The sequence below is a fragment of the Monocercomonoides exilis genome (assembly GCF_001643675.1).
Source record: "Monocercomonoides exilis strain PA203 chromosome Unknown scaffold1-2713096, whole genome shotgun sequence".
In the NCBI taxonomy this organism is placed as follows: domain Eukaryota; phylum Preaxostyla; order Oxymonadida; family Polymastigidae; genus Monocercomonoides; species Monocercomonoides exilis.
Window position 1 is genome coordinate 163,608 of NW_027150546.1, and position 27,048 is coordinate 190,655.

Below are 27,048 nucleotides of genomic sequence, written 5' to 3' on the forward strand. Positions count from 1 at the left end.
GCAAAAACTGTGAAATGAGAAAAAAAGGTCAAAAATTAAATTGAAAAAGTTAAAAACAAGTCAAAATAATAATATAGGAGTGAAGAATTGTAATGCTATTGCTTAAAACGTTCAGTATGAAATATTGGTGTCACAGCCAGCAAGTCTTTGATCTGGGTCCTAAAATAATAAAAATTTTTAATTTTTTTTGGTACATAAAAATACCAAATTTTTTTTCCACAGAATTCTGAAAAACATAAATATCAAGAAGTCTATTAATTTTGTTTTTGTTTTTAACCTTTTCATAAATCAAAAAAGCAAAAATAAGTTTCAAAAAAATAGGGTTGAGATAAAAAATTGAGGTCAAGATAAAATTAGCACCCTATCTGTTATGGCTGATTCGAAAATATAGCTGTTTGTTTGAATAAGCATCCACTCATCGAATTAAAAGAGTGTTTATTATTATTATATCAAATCATTAGAATGTAAATTATTAATTCACCTTTCCTCCATCCGATAACTTTTCTTTTTGTTTGTGATTTGCTCTTGAATAATCTTTAATAGTTTTATTTTACGCATCACGATAACTTTTAGTACAACGTTTTTTATTCAAATCTGAAAAAATAATTCTCCATTTTTTCACTTTTTGTTGAGAAATAGAAGATAATCAATCATTGATGCAAGAAACTTTAAGGTTAGAGTCAGTCTTCATTTAATATTTCACAAAAAATGAACCTTTTTCTCCATTCCCTTTTTGAAACAAAAGAACTTTCAATAAATCAGACATAATACTCGAAATACGACTTCTTCTTTGCCTGTACTTCAGCAACACCTGCCACAAAATCTTCGTGCATTAATTCTGTTCCTCCTCTTCTTAATGCAATCATCCCTGCTTCCACACACACAGCCTGAGCGGAAATAAAAGTTTTTGTTTTAAAATGACAAAATTCACAAAATAAGAAAATAATTACGAATTATCATACAAAAATTATCAACATATAAATGCATTAAAGAATTATACCTTCAACTGCGCTCCATTGAAATCGTCTGTCATTCGTGCTATTTCTTCAAAATTGACATCTGGATTCACATTCATTCGTCTGGAATGGATCTGTAATTGATAACGGTTATCAGTTGAAGATTTTTTTCATTTAATAATAATAAAAAGTGTTCATGAAATATGAAATATTCCAAGGAAAAAAAATATCACATGTTTAATAACAAAAATATGGATCAAACGTAATTAGATAAGCATACAAACAGAATCAAAAAATAATATTCATACCTGTAAAATTTGTTCTCTTGCTTTTAGATTAGGCAGAGGAAGTTCAATTTTTCTGTCAATTCTTCCTGATCGCAGGAGCGCAGGATCCAACACATCCACTCTGTTAGTAGCAGCAATAACTTTAATCATGTCATTTTGCGTAAACCCGTCAAGCTGATTCAGAAGCTCAAGCATTGTTCGCTGCACTTCTCGATCGCCTGACCTGTCAGACTCCACTCTTTTCGTGCCAATCGCATCCAGCTCATCAATGAAAATAATTGTTGGCTCCTGAAATGAATTAAAAAATAAAACAATTGAATGAATTTTTTGTGTGGAAGATTTTATAAATTTTGAATCATGAACATCGCAAACAGTATTCACAATAATAAGAAAATATATTTAAAAAAATATCTTTAATGAAAAGAAATAATTCAAAAATTGCAAGCCTTTTCCTTTGCCAAAGCAAATGCATCTCTGACCATTTTGGCTCCGTCTCCCACATACATCTGCACCAGTTGCGAGGCAGCTAATTTCAGAAAAGTTGCCTTTGACTTCGCAGCCACAGCACGAGCCATCAAAGTCTTCCCTGTTCCTGGTGGACCATACAGCAGCACACCCTGATGAAGAAATATGTTTAAAAAATTACAATTTTTGAATGAAAAAGGAATATTTTATTTTATTTTATTTTAAAAAAGAAAATGCAAAGTTATTTTTGGTAAGATAAACTAAGCTTCACAAACCTTTGGTGGCCTAATTCCAACTTTAATAAAAAGATCCATATGCTCCATTGGCATAACAACAGCTTCAATTAATTCCTATGGAAAAGCACAAACAGCAAAGTTATTAATGCTATTTTATAATAGTTGTTTTTAAAAAAAACCTCAATTTGCTTATCTAATCCTCCAATTTGAGTAAAGTCCTCCTTTGGCCTTTCGTCAATTTCCATTGTTTTCACGCGAGAGTCATATTCTGGTGGCAGCTTTTCTATAATAAGGTGCGTATCTTTATTTGTTCCAACCAGATCTCCAGGATGAAGTTCAGATGGATCAACCAATCCAATTTCAGGAAGGAAAAATGTTTGCCTTTGAGATGATTTAACAACTGCACATTTGTGAGGTTTAGAAGGAGGAGGTTTTGTTGCAGGACCGCCTTTGGCTTCTCGTGCAGCTGAAGAAAGGGAGGTGTATTCAGAACTTGTTGACCCAGCAAATGAACGAGGAACAGGTCCCATGTCTAAAAAAATTAAATTAAAACAGGATTAATAAAACGGTTGTTCAATAGACATCAATAATATTTTATTTTTGTTTTATCGTACCATCAAACTCAGAGGGAAGATCCAAAATCTAAGGAAAAACAACTATTGCTCAAAACGCTTCATAAAAATAAAAATGAAACATGCCTCAACAATGCTTGAAACTTGGTAAGGAAGATCTTTGTTAAGATTAATTTTTTGAATGTTTTCTTTCATTGTATCCTTCATATTTTGTATTTCATATTTTATTCTTGAAATGGTGGTGACATTAACTCTTGTTTCTGTTCTAATGGCATCTGCCCTTGATTTAATATCGGAAATAGATGCTATTGAATTAGGAATCGAATAGTTATATATTTTAAGCAAAGTGTATTTTATTCAGTTGATTAATTATGAAAATAGTGCAACAAAGCAAAATTTGACAGCGGAAAAATAATATTTCATAAACGAAAAGAATAATCTTAAAAACAAGCCTGTTTGCAACCATCCTTCAGTTTCATCTGCTTCTTTCTCTTCTGGCAGTAATTCATCTTTTTCCATTGAGTTTTTATTGTAAATTAAAGAAAATTATTGCAATAGTTATGGGTCATAAAACCAAAATAGGTAAAGTGAAATGGCATCGCTATTTCAAATATATTAGAAAATAAAAGAAATATATATGAAGACAAAATTAAAAATATTCATAAAAACAACATTTGTATGAGATTGCGAAATGAACAACCAACTGTGAAGTGAATCTCCTTTTCACTTTGATTTCTTTTTCTTTTTTGTTTGAGGCGACGGAGCAGCTTCTCCATCTGTGTCTGCCTCATTAGTTGGTGATGGTTGTGGAGAAGGACTGCGCGAAGTGGATTGAGATGATGCATTTAGTTCATTCATGCTTATTCCAAGTTGTTGGCTGATCTGTATTACCCCCAAAAAATTTGAAATGATATGAAAAATTTAACCAAATTTTTAAAAAATAAAATAAAAAGAAAAGAAACCTTCTTCATGATTGTTTCTTTGTGCCTCAAAAGCAAAACAGAAAGCTCTTCTTTCGAGTCTTGTAGTGACTTTGTAATTGCTTCTGTGACCAGCCTTTGTACCCTCTCTGAAATGGATGGAATAAAAAAAATAATATACAAACAAAAGAAAGTGAGTTTTGAACGCAATTTGATAAAACATCAATGAACAGATTTCAATCAAGATTAATACGAAATAAAAGTTAAAAAAAATAAAATGAATTACAACAAAAAGTGAAAGCATAATGAAGAATGTTAAATGAACAAGCAATTTTCAAACCTTCTGGAGTCTCTTTATGCTCTTCTTCAGTTGGTGACGGAGGAGGCGTAGGAGGTTTCGGATGGGCTTCAGAAAACGGGACAAGCTTTGCAGGTGTCACAATCTGTCTTGTGACAGTCTGCTTAGGAACACAGCGCCTTGGATGAGTAGTGACATATTTATAGAGCTTGAAATGTCGTAGAAATCTGTTTTAAAAAAGTTTGTGTTAAAACACATTGAATTGCGTAATTGACAAAATAAAATGGAAAAAGATGCACCAATTAAAAACAATTGATTGAAAATAAAGATTATTATACCCAGTTGTAACATAACGAATAGCATTTTCAATTTCGCTTGGCGATAAAACGACTTCAACAGGAATTCCTTCATTGACATTTTGTTTTGTTATCTCCACCAGAGGTATTTCCTCTTTTATTTCTTGTTTTTCTTCTTCCTTCTCTTTCTCAGCCTTCGAAGTCTTTTTATTTGTTTTCCCTGTTTTTTTGCCTTTTTCATTTTTTTCTTTTGGAGCTGGCTCTTCTGGAGGAATTTCCTCTGGAGGTGGAGTTGGAGGAACTTGAGGAGCTGGATCCATTTGAATCACAGTTGGCTTTGGAGAAGTACTTAAAGATGAGGCAGCAAGTAATTGAGAACGAAGAACCAACACGCATTGCTCAAGCGTTGTGGATCCTGCTTCTTTGTAAAATTTTAGCATCAAATTCATAAAATAAAGCGAGCCAGGGGTTGAAAATTGCTGCGCAGATACAAATCCAATAACATCAATGCAAAAATCAATAAAAATAGCTTTCCCCAGTGTTTCATCACAATTTTCAAGTTCTATAAAATAGAAAATGATAAGAATCATGGAATTTATTCGTGAACATACCGAAATATTGCGGAAGAACAATAGTTAATTCATCTGGCTCCATTGTAGGAAAAACACTTGCACATTCCCAATCAAATTCTTTGGTTAATAAATTTGGTGACCATAATGTCGATTCCCAATTAACCTCCGTTGAAGAGCTTGGGCAAGACATTCTTCAAAAAAAACAAACGGAAAAGTTTGAATTGAGGTCAAGATCAGTTTTTCGAAACAAAGAAAAATGTTAAAAACGATTATTTATTGAATGTTTTGTAATTAATTTTTTAAAAAATAATTGTATTTTATATTTGGAAAAATAATTAAAAAAAAATTTCTTTTCTTAACCTCTACTTAAATTCACTCCCTTTCCAGTCCATAATTCCTTTAATTCAACAGAACAACCCAAATCCCTCAATGCTGCATGAACCGCCTCGTGGAAATTTCTCCACAAAGTTATATCTTTTCTTTGCTGAGGAGTAGATGGAGTTTTATCTTTTTCTCTTTTAGCTGCTTCATAAAGTGGTCTCAGAATTTTTTCTGCCCCATTCTTCAGAAATGTCTCTTTCAACGCAGTTGCTGACGACAAATGCACAGCAGAAGCAGTAGACGCTGAAGAAAGCGAGGAAAGCGACATGGAGTTCCGAATGATGTAGCACAGATGTGTCATTACAGGCAGTGAAGCAGTATCAGCAGAACCTGAACTTTGCTGCAGTGCTTCGAGAGAAAGAAGAATAGAGCCGACAAAATCGATGCCGTCGTCAGGAATCGAAGAAGTGGGCGTTGAAGACGACGATGAAGACGAAGATGATGAAGAAGAATGCTCTACAAGTCGATTGGTTGTTTCTCTGTTGCGGAGGAGAAGCGACGAAAGAGCAGCAGCAGCACCTTCAGCGATGGACATGAGAGAAGGAGAAAGAATTGTGAGAGGAAGGAAGGGCTGTGATTGAGAAGAAGAAGAGGAGGAGGAAGAGGAGGAAGAAGAAGAAGAAGATGATGCTGAAGAAGGAGCAGGCTTTGGTGGGAACAAAGTTGTGATTGTTTGGATGAGTGACAGCAAAGTCATTCCAACATCGCAGACAGGAATAGAAGTGGCAGATGAATCTATTTCAATAGAAGACAACGACGATGATGACTCGCCAAAATGCTCTGGATGGACAGAAAGGACTCTTTTCGCATCGTCGCTGTGGTTGAGCGCCTTGATCAGCTGCAAAGTGGATGACAGCACATTCAGAGCAGCACTCAGCATCACACGCGACAGAAGGGAAGAAGGTTGGTCCGCTGTTTCTTTGGATTTTGTATCGCTCTCTTTATCTTTATCTTTATCTTCTTCTTCGTCTTCTTCTTTTTTCTCGTTTTCTTTCTCGTTTTGAGTTTCGGCTGCCTCTTCATCTTTCTTTTTCTGCTGCGAAAGCTCTCTTTTTTGGGCTGAGTGTATCCATCTCAATAGAGAAAGGCCATCTCTCAAAGTGGCTGTGATTAAATGCACAATTGTTGGCTCACAAGAAGAAAGATAAGAAGAAGAAGATGATGAAGATGATGATAACTGTGCTGTCTGAGAAGAAGCATCCAAAATGCTCAAAGTTGTGCCTTTCACCGGCGAATCTGCAGAAGAAGCAGAAGAACACAAGGAATGGCAGACAGGAGCCAGCAGACAGAATGAAGACGCAAAAGAGTTGAGAAGCGTCGAATGCAAACGGAAAGTGGCTGCGACAGCATTCGCACGGAGCGATGCTGACTGCTCATTTAACGACAGATAAAGCGCCAAAGGCGTGAAAACAGAAGAATGTGCTGTTGTTGGGGTTGATTTGCCTGCCAAATGAAACGGCGGCGAAAGCGCTGCCCAATCTGGAATCACAGCAGATTCGCTTGTTTCTGCTTTCTTCTTCTTCTCATCATCTTCTTTTTCTTCTTCTCCTTTCTCCTCTTTTCCTTCCTTTTCTTTGACATTCTCAACCAAAAATCCCTTTCTGATGAGGCTGCTCAGCTTGTCAAAGAGTCCCTTGCTGCCCATCTCCTGTCTTGTCTGATGGCCTCTTCCAGCCGTCGCCCTCACATCGTCATCAGCTGTCAGCGTCTTCATCAGCACACACACATCAACCGCAGATGCAGCAAGAGGCATCGTCTGCATCGACGCAAAGGGACATGAGCTGGTCTCTTCTGAAGATGAACTGGAAGATGCCTTCAAAACTTCCTCAACAAATTCTCTGAACTGTTTTTCCTCCTTTTCCACGCTCGTTTCTTCCCTCTTTTCGCTTCCCGACAGCGCCATTTCCTTTGCCGCCTTGTTTATGTGCGAAATAAGAAGCAACGAGCTTTTCAGTGCATCTAACAGTCCATAGCCAATGAAGTGGGTTCTGTGCTGTTCGTGCTTCTTGCACCCAGCATTGATGCACTCAATGCATTGGTTTAACAGATATAACTTAGAATAGCATAAAGAGGTTGATGATGCTAATGAAAGTGCGGTTTGCTGAAGAGAACGAAGAATGAAGAGAAGACGCAATGGATATGAAAGAACGGCCGATAAGGAAATTGAATCAACTTCTTTCTTTGCTTTTAACCAGCTGCTCTCTTCTTCATCTGAATTGTCACTTTTTTTCTCTTTATTTTTTTCATCTTCAAATGTAATTGGTACGTATCTTTGAGTGTACGGAAGAGTTGTTTCTCTCGACATTGACGCACCAGATGTTGAAGGTAAAGTTGTTAGGTAGTCTGGCTGTGCTTTCAATAGAATCAAAAGAGCTTCAAAAGCAATGCGAGCAGAAAACAGTTGCTGAGGTTCTGAAAATGGAAAGCAGACATATTCAAGATAGATTATAATCAAGTGGATAAGATTATTCTCGCAGCACTTCAACGGAGAATCTGCAACACCACTTTCCTTTGGATCTTTTAAACATCTGACAATTTTAATCAAAATCATTGCAACTTTTGGGGAATTTTCTTTCCAATTTATGTCATTAAGTGATGCTTCTTTTGAAATCAGTTTTTGAATCTCCGAAAGATGCTTTTCAAGCGGAGGAAGAAAATCATCGTCACTTGTGCCTGGAGGTAAATATATTCGCTTTATGTTTGATAGATCAACAGCTTCATGAAAAAGCATGCAATTTACAAGAATAAAATATCTCAATCAAAAAATATCACTTTTATTCAAACACATTCTTTCAAATTCGTTAACAGCTTCCGCAATGGCTTCATCTTCCTCCATGTCAAAATCCTCAATGTTTGATCGAACAGCTTCATTGAAAGCTTTTTGCGTTATTGTGCGTTTTGGTGGCATTTCCAAAAAATAACTTAAATGAAACCAATTGTTAATGGGTAATCATTTGAATTGATCAAAAATGTCAAGTGCTTCCTGTTCTTCAACCGGGGTAGATATCCCAGATAATATTCACAAAAGATTGAGAGCTTTGAAGAAAATTCAAGATGAGCTTTCGGGACCTGAAGCAAACTATGAAAAAGAGAAAGCAGAAATTCTGAGTAAATATTCAAAGATTTTTGAAAACATATTCGAAACTCGCAAGAAAATAATCACAGGGGAATATGAACCTAAAGAAGAAGAATTGGCTCCTGTGGAATCACTTCCTTTTGCAAAACCTGAAGATGGAAAAGATGAGCCATCATCATCCTCTTCTGCTTCTGAGAAAGAAGAAAGTGATAAGGGTATTTTGTTGTTTTTGCTGTCGTAGTTTATTTTATTATATTATTTTTATTGCAATTTATACAAAAAATATTTGATTTCTTTTATTTGATTTCAAAGTTAAAGGAGTTCATGGATTTTGGAAGCAATGCATTCGAGGTGCCCCAATGTTCAACAATGTAATTCACATGAGAGATCTAGATGCATTAGAATATTTGAGCGATATACATTTTGAAAAGGAACTTCGAAGCGATGATGGAGCAGAAGAAGATGAAGATGAGGAAGATGAAAAATCAGAAAAGGAAGAAGAATCCAAAGAAAAAGATGATCAGACGAACCAAAAAAGTGCTCCTCGTGAATGCGAAACAGTCAGTGTTGTATTTGTTTTCGAAAAGAATCCGTACTTCAAAAATGAATCGTTTTCACTCACATTTCGGACTATCAAAGAAGGCTCTCGATGGAATTATTCGTATCTTCCACCTGAAGTTGAAGAAGGCAAGCAATCTATTGAATGGAAGAAAGGAATGGAAATCGGGGTGTTCCAGCAGAAAGTGATGGTTGACAAGAAAGTGAAGGATTCAAAGGGGAAAAGTAAAGGAAAAGGTAAAGGAAAAGAAAAGAAGATCAAAGTGGAAGAAGAGATTACCGTTGTGCGCCCTACATTTTTCGACATGTTTCTGAGTTTTGAAGAGTATGTAGAGAAGATGGACACAATGCAGGATGCTGCAGATAAATACAAGATTTCAGCAGAATCAATCAAAGAAGAAGAGAAAATCTGGAAAAAGAAAGGATATCCATTTTTGCCTGAAATGAATTCGGAAAGCGGAGAAAAGAAAGGGAAAGGAAAAGACAAAGGAAAGAAGAAGCAAAAACCAGGAAAGCTTGAAGTGGACGAAGAAGACGAGAAAGAAGGAATCTACGAGATGGAAGCAGACAAGGACAAAGAGGTGATAGAAAGCGATGTGAGTGAGATGATGAGCAGCTATCTGATGATTGGGCTGTTTCTGGTGAATGAGCTGCTCCCGAATGCAATTGGATGGTTCACAGGCGAAGCGGTTGTGGAAATGGAAAAGAACGAGGAGGAAGAGAGCGATGATGATGATGATGATGATGACTCAGATGAGGATGAGGATGAGGACGAAGAGGAGGAAGATGAAGATGAAGAAGACGATGAAGACGATGATGATTCTGATGATGATAATGCAAAGGATAAGAAATCGAAAGCGAAAGCGAAAGGTGCAGAAAAAGAACTTCCTCCAGAATGCAAACAATCATAACAAATACACTTTGGTTTTTTAATTTGTTATTTTATTGATTTTTCTCAACTTCTCATTATCTTTGCTTCTTTTGTTAGATTTTAAAACAATTGAAGCTCTTTATTTTTTAACAATGCAAATGGAACGTATCTCTTTTTGAATGACAAAGAAGAAATAATTTAACTCATTACAAATAGAATTTCTTGAATATTTTGAAAACTATCAAATGAAAAACTGATAGCAAGTTTTTTCTTGGAAGTTAAAAAAATCAATATTTTTTATTTTTAAAAATAGGAAGTGAGGTGAAGTGAAATTCAAAGATTGCAAAAAAGACAATCTATTTATTTAATATAACTCCTTTCGATTTGCTTTGCTTATAAGTTCTCTTTGCTTTCTAAGTGAGCAACAGACAGATATTTCATAAGTGATACATTCTCTTGTGAGGTGGTGTTGAGCGAAGTGTAGTCGGTTTTCATCCATTTTTGGATCGCTCTGAGAGATGGAAGAAGCTGGATGCGATTCTTAGGGAAAAGAAGTTCCATTAATAATAAGAAAATGATAAGAAAAAAAATATGTTAAAAAATATTCACATATATAAAAACAAAGAAATATAAACCAAATTAGAATTCATAAAAAAGAAGAAGAAAACATCAAAATTAATATTGCTATTTCAATTATTTAATTAATGAAAAAATCCTGCTCATGAACCCTTCAAGCAAACCTTTGTAATATAAACTGAATGAACAGACAGCAACGTCACAACCCAAAGAAGGCACAGCTGGAGATGCGGAGAGCTGTCACCGTATCGTCCAAAGAACGACAGAAGTCTCGAAACCAGATTTCCTCTAGAAAACGATGATGAAGGCAGAGATGACACAACTTGATGTATTTCTGTTGGCGGGATCGATTCTACAACACGCACCACAATCTCAAACTCGCCCAATCTCAACGCTGTTCTGAGCGCCTTTGCCCACTCTTCCTTCTCCAATGCAGCAGCAATTGCATCTTCAGTCACATCCTCATCGAATTCAAACGGATCAAACGCTAACGCCGCAGCATTCGAATCAAACACCACAGCACCTCTTCCTGTTGCCACAACAAACGCTGTCCCCGTTGGCGCAAATGCCACACAACGCGAGCCAAACTGCTTTGCTGACGATGCCATCCAGCTGGGCCGAGGGTCGCCCTCTGCTCCATCATCTCCCATTGCATTCCCTCTCTCTTCAGCTTCATCATCTGAATCAGCTAAGTCGATGTCCACTTCACCTTGATATTCCTGGTTGTCTGGAATGTCCATCCAGTTCTTGTTGTATTTCATTCCTGTTGTGCGCCACATCTTCTCTCCTTGTGCTGTGATGCCTGGAAACAGCCGGTCAGGCGCCAGACGGTAGCGATGCAGCAGCACTGCCCCGTTTTTGCTGCTCACGTCGTAAAGGCAGGCAAACGGATGCAGCCCAACGCACATAATGCACGAGCCATCTGGTGAGAAGTGGATGTCAGTGAAGCCATTTGCTGTCAGATCCTGCTTCTCCTTCCGCATTCCCCCCGACCCAACACAGTCAAACGAGATGTCAGTTGCAAACAGCTGCTTCCCGAACTCGACGTCCCACATCGACAGCATTCCGCGTCTGGTGAGTGTTGCAACTGTCTTCGAGTCTGGGCAGAACTGCACATTCAGCACTTCGCTTGCATGATCCAGTACTTTCGGCTCGCTTCCTGTACCTTTCTTCTCAAAGATGTCCCACAGGCGCACCGTCCCGTCCCACGAGCCAGACGCCAAAAGTGTTCCTTCCTCAGAAAAGGCCACACACGAAACAGGTCCGCTGTGTCCCGACAAGAAGTCCAGAAGCTGCCCAGTCTGCGAAGACCACACAGCCACACCATCGCCTGCCACTGTCGAAGATGTGCCAGCCATCTCGGACGATGTCGAGGAGAAAGTTGACCCTCCGCTCATGTCGATGCAGCCTGCTGCGATGAGAGTTCCGCTCGAGTCAGCACACACCGAAGACAGCGAGCAGCTGCTGACTGCCACGCCGGCTGTGGCTCCTGCTCCCAGTGATTTCACAGATGGAGGTACCAGCACTCGAAACGTTCGGAACCGCTTCAGATCGAACAAGCGTACAGAACCGTCTTTGGACGAGGCAGCCAGCGCGTGACGGGGCAAGAAGTTTAGTCCAGTGATCTCTGCGCTGTGCTCAGCGAATGTGGCAATGCAGAAGCCAGACTCGCGCGACCAGATTTTCACTTTTCCGTCGCTTGCACCAGTTGCGATGAGGGTGGAATCAGGAGAGAATGCACAGCAGCTCACACCATCGAAGGAGGCTGTCAAAATGCCAGTTGCAATTTCAGAGCCATCTGCACGAGAAAGCGAGGTTGCATTGGAAGAAGCATCGTCTCCTCCAGCCGCTGTGCCTGAATTTCCTCCAGAAGATGAAGAAGAATTGTTGCTGACAACTCCGAACGTCTTCCCGCCAGCAACCATCACACCTCCGTGGCCGACCTGCCTCATCACAACTGTCTCATTCACCCAGTCCCACACAGACAGCAGCCCTTCCTTTGCGCAGCCCACCGCAATCCAGTTTTCGTTCGCAGAGAAGGCAACAGAAGTGACGCGGGTGTTTGAGAGAGTGAGGGATTGTGTTGTGGCGATGCAGGGTGCAGGAGGGTCAGCAGATGCAGATACAGAAGAGGCAGAGGAGGATGAAGTGGATGCGTAGAAATCAGCAAGCGAGAACGAGTTTGGATCTGAAGAAGATGACGATGACGAGGAAGATGCAGCCAGTGCAGCTGTTTCCTTTGCTGGGTGCATAATCCGAATGACGCCTGAAGAAAGCCCCACGATAAGGATGTTCGACATCGAAGCAGAAAGCGAAGAGAGAGACGAAATGTGCTGCTTCTGTGCTGCAAGGAAGTCGGCAGAGACAGCCGCTGCGCTGAACAGGAGCGACGGCGAGGGAACTGCAAAGTACGCGACGGAGGACACTTTTGCATGGCCCAATGAAAGATACTCCTTTCTGATGAAGCTCCAGCGTGAGCGGGCGAATGCTGTTTCCCATTCGTGTTTAGCGTTCAGCGCGTCCTTCTGAGCGGATGTCAAAAGGAGATGCGACTCTTCCCCAGGGAGAAGAACAGCAGACGCATCAGACGTGCTGTTGGTTGATGAAGAGGAAGAAGAAGAGGAAGGACTGGATGAAGAAGAGGATTTACTTCTGCTTTTCTTTCCTTCTCCGCTTTTGTTGTCTTCAACCTCTCGAATGTCATCTTCTTCCATTTTGGTCTTTCCATGCTCCTTTCCGTTTTTCCCTTTCCCCTTTTCCTCTCTTTCCAGTTTCTTCTGCTTCGCATAGTCAGGCATCATGCTCTTTGGAGGAGGGTTCCGCTTCCAAAAGCAGATGGTGCCATCTCTCGAAAGAGAATACATTTCGCTCGCATCTGAGTTGAAGAAGGCACCCATAATGCGAGTCCTGTGCCCAGAAAACGAAACAGGCCGGAACGTCAAGCGCTTCTTCTTTCTTTTGCTGTTATTTTTCCGGTCAAATCCCTCGTTTTGAGCTTCGCTTGGCTTTTCGTCCAAAGAAAGATACTCTGGCAGTTCCTCGTTTTTCTGCTTTTCTTTTTCCATCTTCATTTTCTTTTTGTTTGAATTGAATCCGTCATCGTCATCACTTTCGCTTCCTTCGATTGACTCATCTTCGTCGTTGTCCTCTTCTGCAAGCTGATCGCCCAACTCTTCGCTTGACATTTCTTCTTCCTCCTCTTCTTCCTCATCTGAAGCAGAACTATCTTCTTCTTCATCTTCTTCATTCCCCTTCTCTCCTGTTGGCGCTTTTGTTGTTATACCAATGCGGCTATACATCAAAGGAATGCTAATGTTTCTTATAGAAAAAAGACGAACGGTTGCATCTTCACTTCCAACAAGAACAAAACTGTTAGAAGAGCATAATTACGATAAATTGTCAATTATAAAAGAGGGTGAAAAATCTCAAAAATATATAACAATGAAAATTTTGTTCAAACGAAGACGTTGGATCCCATTCAACTGATGTAACCAATCCTTGTATTCCTCGAAGAGTTTTCATCAAAATTAAAGGAGCAAGTTGAAACTCAGCAGTGTTGGGAGTTTTCCATATGAAAACTTTTGCTCCACTACTGGTTGCTAAATACCTAGGCAAACAAATGCAAATCCAAAAGAATAAAAAAAATGCAAAAATACTTGCTATCAGGCGAGAAACGAAGGAAAAATGCAGGTGCGTGAAGATTGACGTTTCCAATAACTGAACGAGACAAAAAATGATATAAAACAGTTCTCCCATCAATATCTGAAACAGCAAGCAAAGAGTCATTTGGGGACAATGCCACAGAAATAATATTTTTCCTTGTTTCAAATGGCAACGTCTCCACAATATTTCTATTAAAAAATGTTTGATTATCAAATGAATTGAATGAATTATAATGCTTAACAAAATTAATTACAGTCCATCAACCTCTTTAAATTATAAATCAATATTCGATTCCCAACTGGTGATAAAAGTTGTGATCCATTTTGTGTAAAAAGCAAGTTTCCTTTCCTATATATTCCACCAAGAAGATGTGAAAACTTTAAAATAATTTACAATCGAAATATGTTGTACTTTGATCGCTTTAAAACCTAAGCAAAAAAAGCAAACTATAAATTCTTTCTGCATTGAAAACTGTCTATGGTTAGATCAAACACATAAACTTGATATTGTGTGAAACTATGAATAATCCACAAATATGAGAAAAATATCATTTGATTTTCTCTTTTCTTTAATAACCATAAGTTTTTGCTTCAACCTAGTTTTTTTTTATTCTTTGAATAATTGTCACTGTTTCAGATAATATATATTATGATAAATGAATCACTGGAAAAGGAATTGAATTGTATGCTTTTAAAGTATCTGTGAAATATGGAACTTTCATTTCATGTTGCAATTTTTCGTAATTATTTTTTTTAAAATTTATCCAGCAAAAGAGTCAAAAACTGTTTTTAAAAAGCCTGGCAAAATAAAAAAGTTTCGAAGTGTAAATTCTGTAAATATGACAGATAATGATTCCATTGATGAAAGCTCGGATATTATGTTTGTTCAAATAGTATTTATTCTCTGCAACTGTTCAAATAGGGATAAGATTCAACAAATTAAAATGGAACAAAAAATGAAGGAATATATATCTGGGTTGGATGCAGAAACACTCAGCATTATTACATCTGAGAAAAAGGGAAAAGAGCAAAAGCAATCCTCAGAAGGAACTTTTGCACAAGAATCTACTGTTTTTGGACAAGATGCTCGAAAGTTTGATATAGCATTTTCAATTTTTATTTTTAGGATTACACAAATAGGCAACTTTACATTGAAGAGAAATTGAAAGAAAAATCTTTCATTGAAAAAACTCCAAGCAAAAAGCCTGATGAAATGGCAAAAAGCAGCACTGAAAATCAATCTAAACGTTTAACAGAAGAAGATTTATTCAAAGTTCCTGAATCTTTGAAAGCAGTTTGCTTTTTATTCATAGGTTATTGATTTCATTGCTCCAATTAATACCCAAAAATAGAAGCAAAAACCACCAAAAGAGGTTGCAAGCAATTGGGATGTTGGAATAAGCGAAGTGGAACTTCCTATAAAGTTAGCTTCTTCTTCTTACTTTAACTAATTTGCTTTTCTTTCTGTTTTATTTAATATATCTTAAAATTATATTTTCATTCATTAATATTTGAATATAAATCGAACTTTTCCGTTTTAAGGTTTAAGAAAAAGAATATGCAGGCCACTGAAACTGCGTACAAGCGACTTGTTGAGAAAGAAGCGTCTCAACCTGCTCCAGTACCGATGTCGTGTGTACAAATTTATTTATATTTTTGATTTTTAAAATTATGTTGAACTTTGTTTTGAACTCTATTGAAATTGATTTTTATTAATTGGAAAACAAAGACATTATAAATCAACAATGACCGGTCTTGCCCTTCCGATTGATGATGATGCATCGGTTAAGCGTATGATTCAAGAAACTGTAAAACGGAAGTCTCAATCTTTTGAAGAAACAGCTCAGAAAAGGATTCATAGCCAGAATGATGAAGAAATTCATAGCATCGAAGGGGAAATTTCTTCCGGAGAAAAAAAGGTGAAGTTATCAACCTCTCAAAGTATTGATGAAAAGATAGTATCTTTGACTGATGAATCAGTGATTCCACTTCACCAACTGATTGAAAAGGAATTGAGCAGCATCAACAAGCAACTGAAAGGGCAAAAAGTCCACACAAACCAAACAGCTACTGATGATTTAGTAATGAATCGTTTCAAAGCTAGGATGAGGAGATAGCCTCTTCATATTTTAAAATGTATTTGTTATTTTCTTTTCATATTCTATTCTTGCTTTTTATTTCAATAAAAAAAATATAAAGAATAAACGATAAATTTTTATTCATTGTTGCATTGAACGTGTCTTTGTGAAAAAATGAAAGCTATGCATATTATCTTTGCCAAATTCAGCATCGTTTCAGTTTTTTTTTTTTTTTTTTTTTTTTTTTTTTTTTTTTTTTTTTTTTTTTTTTTGTATTGTGCAGCAAAAACTGGAATTTTTATTCCTTTTCTTTTCCGATTTGAAATTACAGACAGATCACAAAGAGGACAGTCAAAATCGGATATTATCACTTAAGTTTTTGCACAACTTTTTGTGACTATATCCAATTGTGATTATATGTAATGCAACTTTACACAGAAAAAAAATAAAATTAATTAATTATTTTGTTTTGTTTCAATATTTTCTTTTTTGAAAATCCTTATCGAAACCATATTTTTGAACTTGAGAAAACAATTTTTATCATTTATACACTTTATGAAGATTTATTTAAACAGTATAATGAAAAATCAAAAAATTGAAATTTTTATTAAAAATCGATTTTTCAATAAAAAATGCATCTATAATGATTAAAAATGTGATTATATATATTTGGCCCTGCGATTTTTTTCGTTGAAAAATGAAATGAAAAAGAAAAAAATGTTTTAGCATACAAAAATGTGATTATTACTAATGTTGATTTTATTCGATGGGATTATATCAGGTTTAAACCGTATATGCGTCATTCTCAATAATAATGGATTATTGAATAATTTTTTCAGACAAACGTTTGATGTGTAAATTTGGACAGAAATAAGATGAGGACAAAAAGAATCTCTCACAGTTTGTCCAATATTTTTTTGAAAAGTTTGTATTGTTTATTTTTCAAGTGATAATGGAAATTGAATATTTTCATAAAATTTTCATTCATTTTCACAAAACGATTCAAAAGTGTTAGAAATAACAATTGCAATCATTTACTCCCTTTTTGATTAGATATGGTGAAAATGAATGAAAATTTTATGAAAATATTCAATTTCCATTATCACTTGAAAAATAAACAATACAAACTTTTCAAAAAAATATTGGACAAACTGTGAGAGATTCTTTTTGTCCTCATCTTATTTCTGTCCAAATTTACACATCAAACGTTTGTCTGAAAAAATTATTCAATAATCCATTATTATTGAGAATGACGCATATACGGTTTAAACCTGATATAATCCCATCGAATAAAATCAACATTAGTAATAATCACATTTTTGTATGCTAAAACATTTTTTTCTTTTTCATTTCATTTTTCAACGAAAAAAATCGCAGGGCCAAATATATATAATCACATTTTTAATCATTATAGATGCATTTTTTATTGAAAAATCGATTTTTAATAAAAATTTCAATTTTTTGATTTTTCATTATACTGTTTAAATAAATCTTCATAAAGTGTATAAATGATAAAAATTGTTTTCTCAAGTTCAAAAATATGGTTTCGATAAGGATTTTCAAAAAAGAAAATATTGAAACAAAACAAAATAATTAATTAATTTTATTTTTTTTCTGTGTAAAGTTGCATTACATATAATCACAATTGGATATAGTCACAAAAAGTTGTGCAAAAACTTAAGTGATAATATCCGATTTTGACTGAATTAAAGTCTTGTCAAAAGAAAAATTATTGACGAACATAATCAATTTTAAAAAATTTCAATTCATTATCAAACACATAAGAAATTTTAGTTGCATTTTATCCAATTTTGTTTTTGCACTGTATCAACATATTTTTTTACAAGAAAATTTTATGAAATTGAGTTATCCAAAAAAGTCATTTCTTTTTATCTTCGTTTATGAAGAAATTAGTGTTGAATATAAGGGGAAAAATACAGACGTTCAAGTATTTTTTGCACAAAAGACAAAATAATTGCTTCACTTATAACTTTTCAAAACTCTCTCAGATTTCAAAATAAATTGGATTTTCATAAACGCAAACAAACATTATTGATATAACAACATTCTGATTTGTGACATCCAAAAGAATTTCCAAAAATGAACACATTATATGTGTGATTATTATTGAAATCATATTTCTTCCATCAAAACTTTCGGTTTAAGAATTCACTTTGAGTGCTGATAAATGAGCACACAATAGATATAATTCCATTCAAAAAATTTTTTTTCATGTATATTATCTGAAGCATTGTCATTTTAAACAATTGCATTGCGTTTAACTTTTTTATGGACAATTCCTTTCAAAAGAAGTTAAACATTTGAAAAATCGACACTCCTGAAAAAGTTATGATTTCAAAAATAATCACCCATATTCAAATTTTTGATCACATTCAATTTATCCTCTGGGTATATTTTTTCAGTTAAAAAGCTTGAAGTTTCATTTTTCCCTCATTAACGAAAATAACTTTCCATTTTTTTGGAATAAAATTGACAGTTCCAATGTACTTTCATTTTCACCAGAAATATGATTCAGATAGAGAAAGATAAAGTGAGAATTATTACTACGTCAATACCAACTTTTTTGATATTTATTTGATTTTGTGTTTGAAAAGAAAGAGAAAGATAATAATGAAGCTGGATGAAATCAAACATTTTTCATGAAAATAAAATAATTGAGATTCACAACCATCACAATTACTCAAATCATTAAAATTCGTTATGATGGCAACAATCACACAATTTTTGTTGTTCATCTAAGTTAACGAACAGCAATTAACAAAAGTGAACAAGCACATAAAATTTGTTAAGACATTATCTCGAAGACCCATTCAAAGAAAAACAAAACTCATAATTTGGACTTTCTGACTAATCAAATTCAAAAAAAAAATTATGTGTTACCATGCAGAAAGCATCCATGAAGTGCCATTTGACTTTCTTGTTTTTGTGCTTCATTGCATGCGAATCAAATGGCGCTGCCAATTGCTCGGAACATTCACCATGCAAAGCTCACTTGCCTTTCAATAACAAGTCCATTGGCACATCCAACAACAATCAGCAACGTCTTTTCAATGGTTTGTTGAGTGCCCCAAAACAAACTCAGCTGCTCAGCCGGCACTGTGCAACAATGGCCAACACCTCTTTCCTGCTGTCTGACACATCCCTTGCATGCTGTGCACCACACGCCTGCCTTGCCATCACCAGCAGCAGCAATGCCACATTCACATCTTGCGCTCTCACATACACCGCCAAATCAACCCACCATGTCGCCCAGCTGCAAAGTGCATCCCTGTGGCTGTTCAACATCTCGCTAGCAGTCTCTAACCCAGCTGCCCCTGTTTCATCCATTGCCAGCGGTGCCGACCATCCTGCCAGTTCAGCAAACTGCAGAGTCTCAATATGCTCATCCCTCTTCGACTCCTGCTGCGTCTGTGCTGGCTCCCCGTTTGTCGCCACATCTGGCATATCCGATGTTGAGCTGCTGCATTCATCCTTCACAAACATCACCCGCACCACAAACATGAATGAGCCACTCAATATCCCCACCCGCGAAATCAGAACAGTGATGTCTGGATGCACCGTGAAATGTGTCGATTCCCCATACAACGGAGGCTTGTTCCATGCGCTGAACTCCCAATCTTTCACTCACTCATCAGCAAACACTTCCTTTGAGAACTGCCACAGACACCACAATGCCCAGCCAGTGATTGGAGATCATTCAACGATAAGACAGAACATTTCAGATGGTGATGCAACGTTCGTTGATTGTGAATTCAATTCATTGGCAGGTGATTATGGTGGAGCAATTCGCTTCACTTCTTCGGGATTACTGAGTATCTCACATTGTGTGTTTAACAACTGTAATTCCTCATTTCGTGGAGGTGCTATTTCTTTATCTGAAAATGGAAAAAGTATTGTAACTTTAAATTCGTCTTTCAATAGCTGCAATGCCAATCATTCCGGAGGTGCTTTTGATATTCGTCATCCAATTTCAATTGTGATTGAACATTGTTATATCTCTTTTTGCACAGCGAATCATGTCGGAAGCGGAATAATAATATATCAATATGATGATCAATGTATAATTAACCTGTGTAATTTTTTGAATTGCCAAAAGAAAACACAAACATTTGATGGAGGTTGCTTGGGGATATATGACAATGGAAGAGTTAACATGACTGATTGTTGTTTCAGAAACTGTTCCAGCGACAATCATGGAGGAGGTATTTGCTGGGATGATTCAAGCAACGCATATGTTTCCAAAGTGAGCTTCTGCTTCTTTGTTAACAATTCTGCTGCAGAAATGGGTCACGATGTGTATATCGACAGCGGTTGGACAAACATCAACGAGGAGTGCTTTGTGCTCTGCCGCTCCGCAACAGCCGGCTCCACAAACAGGGTTGTGAAGGGGAAGCAAGAATGCAGCTCCTGGATTCCAAACACTTTCTTCGATCCCATCCTCGTCAACAGTGCCAGTGGCATCGACCACCAAGCATGCGGATCGGCTGATGCAGGAGACATCCAAGGCAGAAGATGCAGAACCGTGGGATATGCAGTGGGCGTGGCCAACCCGCTGCTCCAAACAAAGGCTGTTGCAGTCGAGGAGTGGGTGTGCCACGAGACAAGGATCGATGTGTGCACACTCACCATATCCTTCAGCGGCGCTGGCGCTGACAAAACAGTGCTGAGTGCTGATGCCACAGACAACACAGCCCTCGTGCAAATCACAACTGGCAGCGCCACTTTCAGCTCCCTCGCATTCCGCAGGAATGCAAGCGCCTCGCTGCACTCCCACCTGTTCCACCTGACAGGCATGCAGGGATTCCTCGAAGTCGCCCACTGCACAATCACTGCAACAGAAACACTGCCCGATGCACCATTCGCTGCATCCGTCATAACTGTGGCTGCAGGGCATGTGCTGTTCGATTCGGCGGAAATAGGCCCCATGTGCTTTTCATCTGTAGCTGCCCTGGCTGTGAATGCCGAGGCTGCACTGAGTGTCACACTCACTTCCACAAACCTGACAGCCATCACCCGGCAAAGCGGAAGCGGAAGCGGCCTCGAATGCTCCCTCATCGCTGGATCGCAAGTGTGCATCACTGGTGGATCCTTCTCCAGCTGCACCGCCTGCCAGGATGGCTCGTGTGGCGGAGGGGTGTGCGCGCACCTGACAGGCGAGGATGCTGAGATGGTTGTGAACGGCTCGGCTGCTTTCGCTGGTTGCTGTGTGCCTGATACAGAGGGAACGGGAGGAACGGGAGGAAAGGGTGGAAAGGGTGGAAAGGGCGGAGGGATGATGGTGCATATCGACAACGCCAAAGCACTCCTCCAGATAAGCAGCGGCGTGTGCTTCTCCGATTCCACGCCAAACAGAGCAGCTGTTGGCAGAGACCTCTTTCTCAGGTGCGCAAGCAGAGTGATGCTGAGTGAAATCGTGAACACAACCACACTTCAGTTTGTCGACCACACCCAGTGCTTTGCCGATCCATCCAGACTCAGCGGCTCTGAGGATGGTGCAGACCACCCTGTCATCCCGCTCGAGGTATATCTCTGCCAGCACGACAACAACATCTATGTCGACGGACTCGCCGGGACAGATCATTTGCACTGCGGCCCATCTGTGTTTGCCTGCGAGACCATCCACTTCGCTGCAACCAACAGAATCACCTCTGCATCCACCACCATTCTTCTTGCTGCAAACTCCACGCTCGCTTCCGAGATCACGATCGAAACACTCCCCTTCCTGCTCTCCTCTGCAACAGCACATCTTCAGGCTGTGCACGTGCATGATGCAGGCCAGTGCTCAAACAAAGCCATTGTCACTGCTTCTGCTGAGATGAGCGCATCCAGCATCTGCTTTTTGCTCCCCACTGCCATGAGCACCGGCCGACACGGCTTCATCCACTCGCTTGCTGCACTCACACTCGACCACTGCTGCATAGACTTTCACAGTGCTCCATCCCTCCCAGTCACCTTCTACATCATGCACCTTGCATCGGGAAGCGCAACCATCACCAACACACAAATCAGCACACACGCCGAGTTCAGCACTTTCACCCCGATCCTGATATCGGGCGCGCACAGCATCACCATCAACAGCACCACAATAGCACGGCCGAGACGGGCAAATGGAGACGGCGGGTGCCTGATCGCGGAAAAGCACACTCAGCAAGGCACCACAATGCACCTGTCCAACTGCACCATATCATCCTGCTGCATCCGCACACACACCCTCAAAGGCGGCGGCCTGTATGCATCTGTGGAGAACGGCAGGAAGCTCACCATGACTGGCGTCATATTCGCACAGTGTTCAGCATCGAGCTCCGCACCCGAGGCAGATACCGATGCCGATGCTGAGACCGAGGCTGAGGTAGAAGTCGATGCAGAAAACGAGGACACGGAAGAAAGAGGGCTTGGGGGTGGAATGTTCATCGAGGGAGGCGAAGGCTCGATGGACTTTGTGCTCCAAAACATGACATTCGACGAGTGCCACGCCTGGAGAGGGAAAAGCCTGTTTGTTGCCGGGCAGATGCTGGACAGCGTGGCCGACACGCTCCACCTGAAATGGGACATGGACGGGCCAGCCTTCCAGTCGCTGCACCAGCTCAACGGCTGGGAAAGAGCAACATGCGGCGAGCACTATGCTGTGCCGCTCGTTGTGTATCTCTGGACCAACTTCTCTGCCCATGCCTATGTCGACGGCGCTGACGGATGGGACTTCAGCGCTTGCGGCCTTGACGTCGCACCTTGCAGATCCATCGACAAGGCTCTCCAGCTCCGGTTTGTCCCCGACCTTCCATCCTCTGCCTCCACAATCACAGTCACGCACAGCACCACCTTCTCCATCCTCCTCCACCTCCAGCCTTCTGCCACACACCGCAATCCACAACTCCTAATAAATGGCAACCTCCATGGCACACCAGTCGCCGTCCACGAGCCAGCCCTTCAAGGCAGCAACAAAGCCTTCCTCGCCTCCTCCATCCTCCTCCGCCTCGCCAACCTCTCCTTCTCTCTTCCACCCTCGCTTCACGGCATCCTCTCTTTTCTCCAATCCGCCACATCCCCTGCCTGCCTCTCCCTCTCTGCCTGCTCCTTTGCATCCACAGCCCCTTCCTCTCCAACCAGCTATGCTGTTGTGTCTGTGCTCGCCGGATCAGCCGAAATCGCCAACTGCTGCGTCTCTGCAATCACCCTCACCCATCCCTTTTTCCTTGTCGCTGCAACCACATCCCAAGCAGCTGTGCAGAACTTGTCCGCCTGCATGGTGGATGCCTCGCCAGCAGGGATAATCGAGGTCGCTGCACCCGCTGAAGACACATCCAAGCAGACAATCAGCCCCACAAACAGCCAGTTGACCTTCACAATCGCAGACTCCAACTTCACAAACATCACTGCCCACGCCAATCACTCAACTGTCTTTGCCCTCCCTTCGTACCAGAGCATCGACTGTGTGCTCGACTCCTGCTTCTGCACAAACTGCGTGGGAGAGACCATCGACGAAGGAGGCGCGGTGCGTGTGTGCCTCAGCTCCACCGAATCCTCTCTGAAAGTGGCTTCGTGTGTGCTCACTCAGTGCGTGTGCTCGCGCACAAAGGGCAAAGGCGGTGCTCTCATGGTCGACTGCACCCTGCCCCAATCCCTGCCCCAATCCCTGCCCCAATCCCATTCTCAATCTTATTCTCAATCTTCACCCCCAGCTCCTGATGATCTCCTTCACCCCATCCCGCTCCGCATCCTCAACGACCGCTTCATCTTGAACGACGCCTTTGCAGGCAAAGACATCTTCATCCGGTCCGACCACGTCGCCACACAGATCAACGAAACCCAATTCACACTCGACTTCACCCAGCCCTCTCTCCAGACAAACAACTCCATCTGCGGCTCCACATTCGCCGACAGCACCCTTCTCGATCTCATCCCGCTCATCACCTTCTTCAAGGCTGGCCAGATCCACGCCTGCCTCCTAGGAACTGACTCGCGCCAGTGCGGCTCCACCTCAAACATGTGCAGAACCATCGACAACAGCATCCGCCACATCGACAGCGGCACTTGGAACATGGTCGTTGTCCACACCGATTCCGCCTTCGCCCGCCAGACAACACTCGCCGACCTCACCCTCCGCTCAGCAACAAAGCTGATCTGCCTGATCCATCTCCAGACTCCAATCGCAATCGAGCAAACCCACCACGCTGTCGTCGCTTTTGCAAACGATTGCTCGCTCGACAGCTGCCACTTCTCCATCGGCTCCGGCTTCGCATCTGAGCTCCACTCTGTCTTTCGCCAGCTCAACGGCAGCTTGCTCGTCGTTTCATGCACATTCACATCTGCCGGATCTGAAACTCTCCTCAACTCCACACTCATCTCTGTGGCAAGCGGGGTGTTCGAGATGAGGAAAGCCGCCCTCCATTCAATCGCCACAACTCGCAATCTCCTCCTCTTCTGCAGCTCATCTGTTGCAGTGTGCACAGAAACAAACATCAGCAGCACTACCACCAGCAACGCTGCGCTTGCCATCGAGCCAAGCACCACCATCGAAATCAGAGATCTCACCATACGCAACTCCACAGCAGATAATGCATTCATCACGTGCGGCTGCCCCCAAACGCCAGGCATCGAGTCTTTTCCAGACGAACCTGCCTCTCTGCTGAAGCTGGTCGGGGTGGCTGTTGCCCATGCAACAACCAAGAGATGCGGCTTTGACTGCACCTCGTGCACAGGAACCATCCTCCAGCACAACTGCTCTTTCACCAACTTCACTTCCACTTCCACCCCCGCATTCGCATCTGAATCTGCATCTGCAACAGGAACGATGGAGCACTTTGCTAATTGTGCAAACATCCAGATCGAAGCATGCATCTTCCAAGGCACAGGAACCGCTGCATCATGCACATCCAACACAGCCAGAGAAGTTGCAGACAACGTGTGCACATGGAACGGGTCTCTTGTCCATTTCGCCGACTCATCAGTCGCAATCACAGATGCTGCATTCACCGCTGCACCTCAGGGCGCCCTCTCTCTTTCTGCCGCGTCTGCACACATGCACAAGATCCTCTTCGCAAACAACACCCCATCCATCCCCAACTACCAGTCTGCCCGCCGCAACATCATCTGCTCAAATGCCTCCACCCTCCATCTCACAAGCATCGCCGGCGGAGACGGCCTCCTTCCAAACACTTCCCTCTGGATCCACACAACCACATGCTCGCTCCACGGCATCCCTGCTCAAAGAGCATCTCCGTTCTTCATCCCCACACTCACCAGCGCTGCCATCACCCATCACAACAACACCCACATCCAGATCCGCTGCAACGGCTCCCTCCTTCTCCCTTGCAACCTCTCATACGCCCTCTTCTTCCTCCTCGGCGATCAACACGCTGTGGAGAAAGGTACATTCTCTCATGACGATTATGTGAGCGAGAACGAGATCGCTAGCACCATCCCAGCAAATGCAATTGCTGATGCATCTGACAAGGCAGATGTGTTGGTTGCGCTGCAGTTCGGCAACCCCTCCAGTCCGTCTTTCACCGATGCCATTGTTGTGAAGAACAAAAGTGAAAGTCAGGCAAATGGAGATGAAAAACTTGTTGAAGGAGGAAAAGAAGGAAAATCTTATTGGTTGTTGATTGTGATTGTACTTGTTGCGATATTATTGATCGTGTTAATTTGCTTTATTATTTTTGTAATTCGATGGAGAAAGCAAAAGAGAAGAACTGAAGAACTGGAAGAGATTGTGAATGACAACATCAAAAAGGATCCGAAGGCATTCGAGATGGTGACGATGGAGATGTCTCCCGAGGAGCAGTGGAGGAGGGCAGAGAGGGAGGCTGAGAAGAAGAATGAAGAGAGGATCAAGAAGAGAGTGTATGAGAAAAGCTTGGGACATTCTGAGTCATCAGAACATCTTCTATCTGAGAGTGGCTCAACAGAATACATTTTGGGGAAAGACTCAGATAAGATCCCAGAGTGGATGCTGGAGAAGGTTGATGAGAAAGAAGAAGAAGAGACAAGAAAGAGATCACCATCACCATCCATTTCATCCACTTCCACCACTTCAACAACAGACTCAGATTCAACATTTGTTCGAGGAGAGGATCTGTGTCCAACCACTTCATCCATGTCGAATTTGGTGGATGCGATGGCCTGTTCATCACCTCATGAGAAGCTGATTGTTGACTTGAGGGATTCTCTGTTCATGCTGCTGCACGGAAAGAATGAGAAGAAAGAGATGGCTATTGGGAGCTTGAAGGAAAGAGAGCAGACAGCTGCCCAAATCCTGTTCTGGGTGGCTGGCGGCGCACTCTTCTCCTTCGAAGACGGGGAGGACGATCTTCCCTCTCTGCCAAACCTCAGCCCACACATCGTGCTGTTCTCCGAGCACATGGTTATCTGCATCGCCCTCCATTCAGATTTCTCTTCTGATGATTCTGACACATCTTCCATCTCTTCATCAACCGTTGTCACATCTGCAAGTGATGATGATGATGATGATGGCAGAAACGATAGAGATTCTCTGCCCTCATCTGCATTTGAGGAAGAAGATAGCTTCAAAAAAGAGTGTTTGAGGTGGAAGGCGCCAGAACTGTTGATGAACAAGAAGATGGGGGCAACACAGAAGTCTGTGGCATTCTCCATCGGGATGATGCTGTGGGAGTGTGTGACGCTCCAGATCCCGTTTGGCGAGTACGAGGCCGAGACTGCTGGCCAAAAGATAGCGAATGGCGAAAAGCCAGATCTGGGCATGGCTGGCTGCTCCGCCTTTGCCCAAACCATCAATGCCTGCCTTTCCCAAAATCCAGATGCCCGCCCCAGCCCTGCCCAGCTTCAGCGCCAGTTCATCCAGCACTTTCCCGGCGGTGCTCCCAGCCTCACAGCTTCCGACGCCCTCTATTGTTACCACCCCTTGCGCCTCAACTACTCCTCCGATCAATCTGCCTCCTATTCCGCAACAACCTTTACCGAAGATCCCGCTGCCCCCTCCTGATCCTTCTCCGAGCAGCTGAGCATGCCCTGTCTTTTTCCATCCAGCTCTCCCCCAGCCCTTCCACATCCCAAAGACTGGCTTGGAAGCTGGAAAGCGAAAAAGCCACATCTGCAGCTCAAATAAAGCGGAAATAACGCAGACAAGATAGATGCTCACAAATGACGTAGCGCAGACTGCATCTCATTCTGTGCCTCTTGTCAAACGTAACAGTTGTTTTATTTATTTATTTATTTATTTATTGTTTTCTTGTCTTTTTTTTTGGA

At 41.0% G+C, this 27,048-nt stretch overlaps 6 protein-coding genes across 6 annotated transcripts; 3 read left to right on the plus strand and 3 right to left on the minus strand.

Annotated features, from left to right (window-relative positions):
- Positions 1–252: 252 nt before the first annotated feature.
- MONOS_14681 (putative 26S protease regulatory subunit 6A) lies at positions 253–3,167 on the minus strand. Its single transcript, XM_067867505.1, has 9 exons — positions 2,969–3,167; positions 2,643–2,821; positions 2,559–2,586; positions 2,124–2,476; positions 1,984–2,058; positions 1,690–1,860; positions 1,265–1,531; positions 1,001–1,090; positions 253–887 (listed from the first exon to the last, which is right to left on the minus strand). The coding sequence occupies exons 1-9, from the start codon at positions 3,033–3,035 to the stop codon at positions 759–761; spliced, it is 1,359 nt and encodes a 452-aa protein (XP_067736114.1). The 5' UTR covers positions 3,036–3,167; the 3' UTR covers positions 253–758.
- Positions 3,168–4,865: 1,698 nt separating this feature from the next.
- MONOS_14682 (uncharacterized protein) lies at positions 4,866–7,927 on the minus strand. Its single transcript, XM_067867506.1, has 2 exons — positions 7,768–7,927; positions 4,866–7,698 (listed from the first exon to the last, which is right to left on the minus strand). The coding sequence occupies exons 1-2, from the start codon at positions 7,889–7,891 to the stop codon at positions 4,958–4,960; spliced, it is 2,865 nt and encodes a 954-aa protein (XP_067736115.1). The 5' UTR covers positions 7,892–7,927; the 3' UTR covers positions 4,866–4,957.
- A 23-nt stretch (positions 7,928–7,950) lies between these two features.
- MONOS_14683 (putative Nucleosome assembly protein (NAP)) lies at positions 7,951–9,775 on the plus strand. The gene is made up of 2 exons (XM_067867507.1): positions 7,951–8,274; positions 8,372–9,775. The coding sequence occupies exons 1-2, from the start codon at positions 7,953–7,955 to the stop codon at positions 9,526–9,528; spliced, it is 1,479 nt and encodes a 492-aa protein (XP_067736116.1). The 5' UTR covers positions 7,951–7,952; the 3' UTR covers positions 9,529–9,775.
- Positions 9,776–9,881: 106 nt separating this feature from the next.
- MONOS_14684 (putative WD repeat protein) lies at positions 9,882–14,206 on the minus strand (the record flags this gene model as incomplete). Its single annotated transcript, XM_067867508.1, has 6 exons — positions 14,175–14,206; positions 13,992–14,104; positions 13,721–13,915; positions 13,525–13,671; positions 10,229–13,433; positions 9,882–10,028 (listed from the first exon to the last, which is right to left on the minus strand). Exons 1-6 carry the CDS (start codon positions 14,190–14,192, stop codon positions 9,882–9,884), a joined length of 3,825 nt encoding a protein of 1,274 aa, XP_067736117.1. The 5' UTR covers positions 14,193–14,206.
- A 464-nt stretch (positions 14,207–14,670) lies between these two features.
- MONOS_14685 (putative Hepatocellular carcinoma-associated antigen 59) lies at positions 14,671–15,843 on the plus strand (the record flags this gene model as incomplete). The annotated part of the gene is made up of 5 exons (XM_067867509.1): positions 14,671–14,819; positions 14,867–15,020; positions 15,079–15,149; positions 15,269–15,358; positions 15,456–15,843. 5 exons carry the CDS (start codon positions 14,671–14,673, stop codon positions 15,841–15,843), a joined length of 852 nt encoding a protein of 283 aa, XP_067736118.1.
- Positions 15,844–18,706: 2,863 nt separating this feature from the next.
- Positions 18,707–26,785, plus strand: MONOS_16030 (uncharacterized protein; the record flags this gene model as incomplete). The annotated part of the gene is made up of 1 exon (XM_067868937.1): positions 18,707–26,785. One exon carries the CDS (start codon positions 18,707–18,709, stop codon positions 26,783–26,785), a length of 8,079 nt encoding a protein of 2,692 aa, XP_067736119.1.
- Between the last annotated feature and the right edge of the window lie 263 nt (positions 26,786–27,048).

Bases quoted from the DNA above. Each gene is read 5' to 3' on its own strand.
- MONOS_14683 (XM_067867507.1), top strand. From the start codon at position 7,953: ATGTCAAGTGCTTCCTGTTCTTCAACCGGGGTAGATATCCCAGATAAT. The intron at 8,275-8,371 runs GTATTTTGTTGT...TTGATTTCAAAG, and splicing joins GAAAGAAGAAAGTGATAAGG to TTAAAGGAGTTCATGGATTT.
- MONOS_14681 (XM_067867505.1), bottom strand. From the start codon at position 3,035: ATGGAAAAAGATGAATTACTGCCAGAAGAGAAAGAAGCAGATGAAACT. The intron at 2,059-2,123 runs GTTTTTTTTAAA...GCTTTTCCATAG, and splicing joins GATTAGATAAGCAAATTGAG to GAATTAATTGAAGCTGTTGT. The intron at 1,861-1,983 runs GTTTGTGAAGCT...TTTCTTCATCAG, and splicing joins TTGGAATTAGGCCACCAAAG to GGTGTGCTGCTGTATGGTCC.
- MONOS_14682 (XM_067867506.1), bottom strand. From the start codon at position 7,891: ATGCCACCAAAACGCACAATAACGCAAAAAGCTTTCAATGAAGCTGTT. The intron at 7,699-7,767 runs GTTTGAATAAAA...TTTTTCATGAAG, and splicing joins TAACGAATTTGAAAGAATGT to CTGTTGATCTATCAAACATA.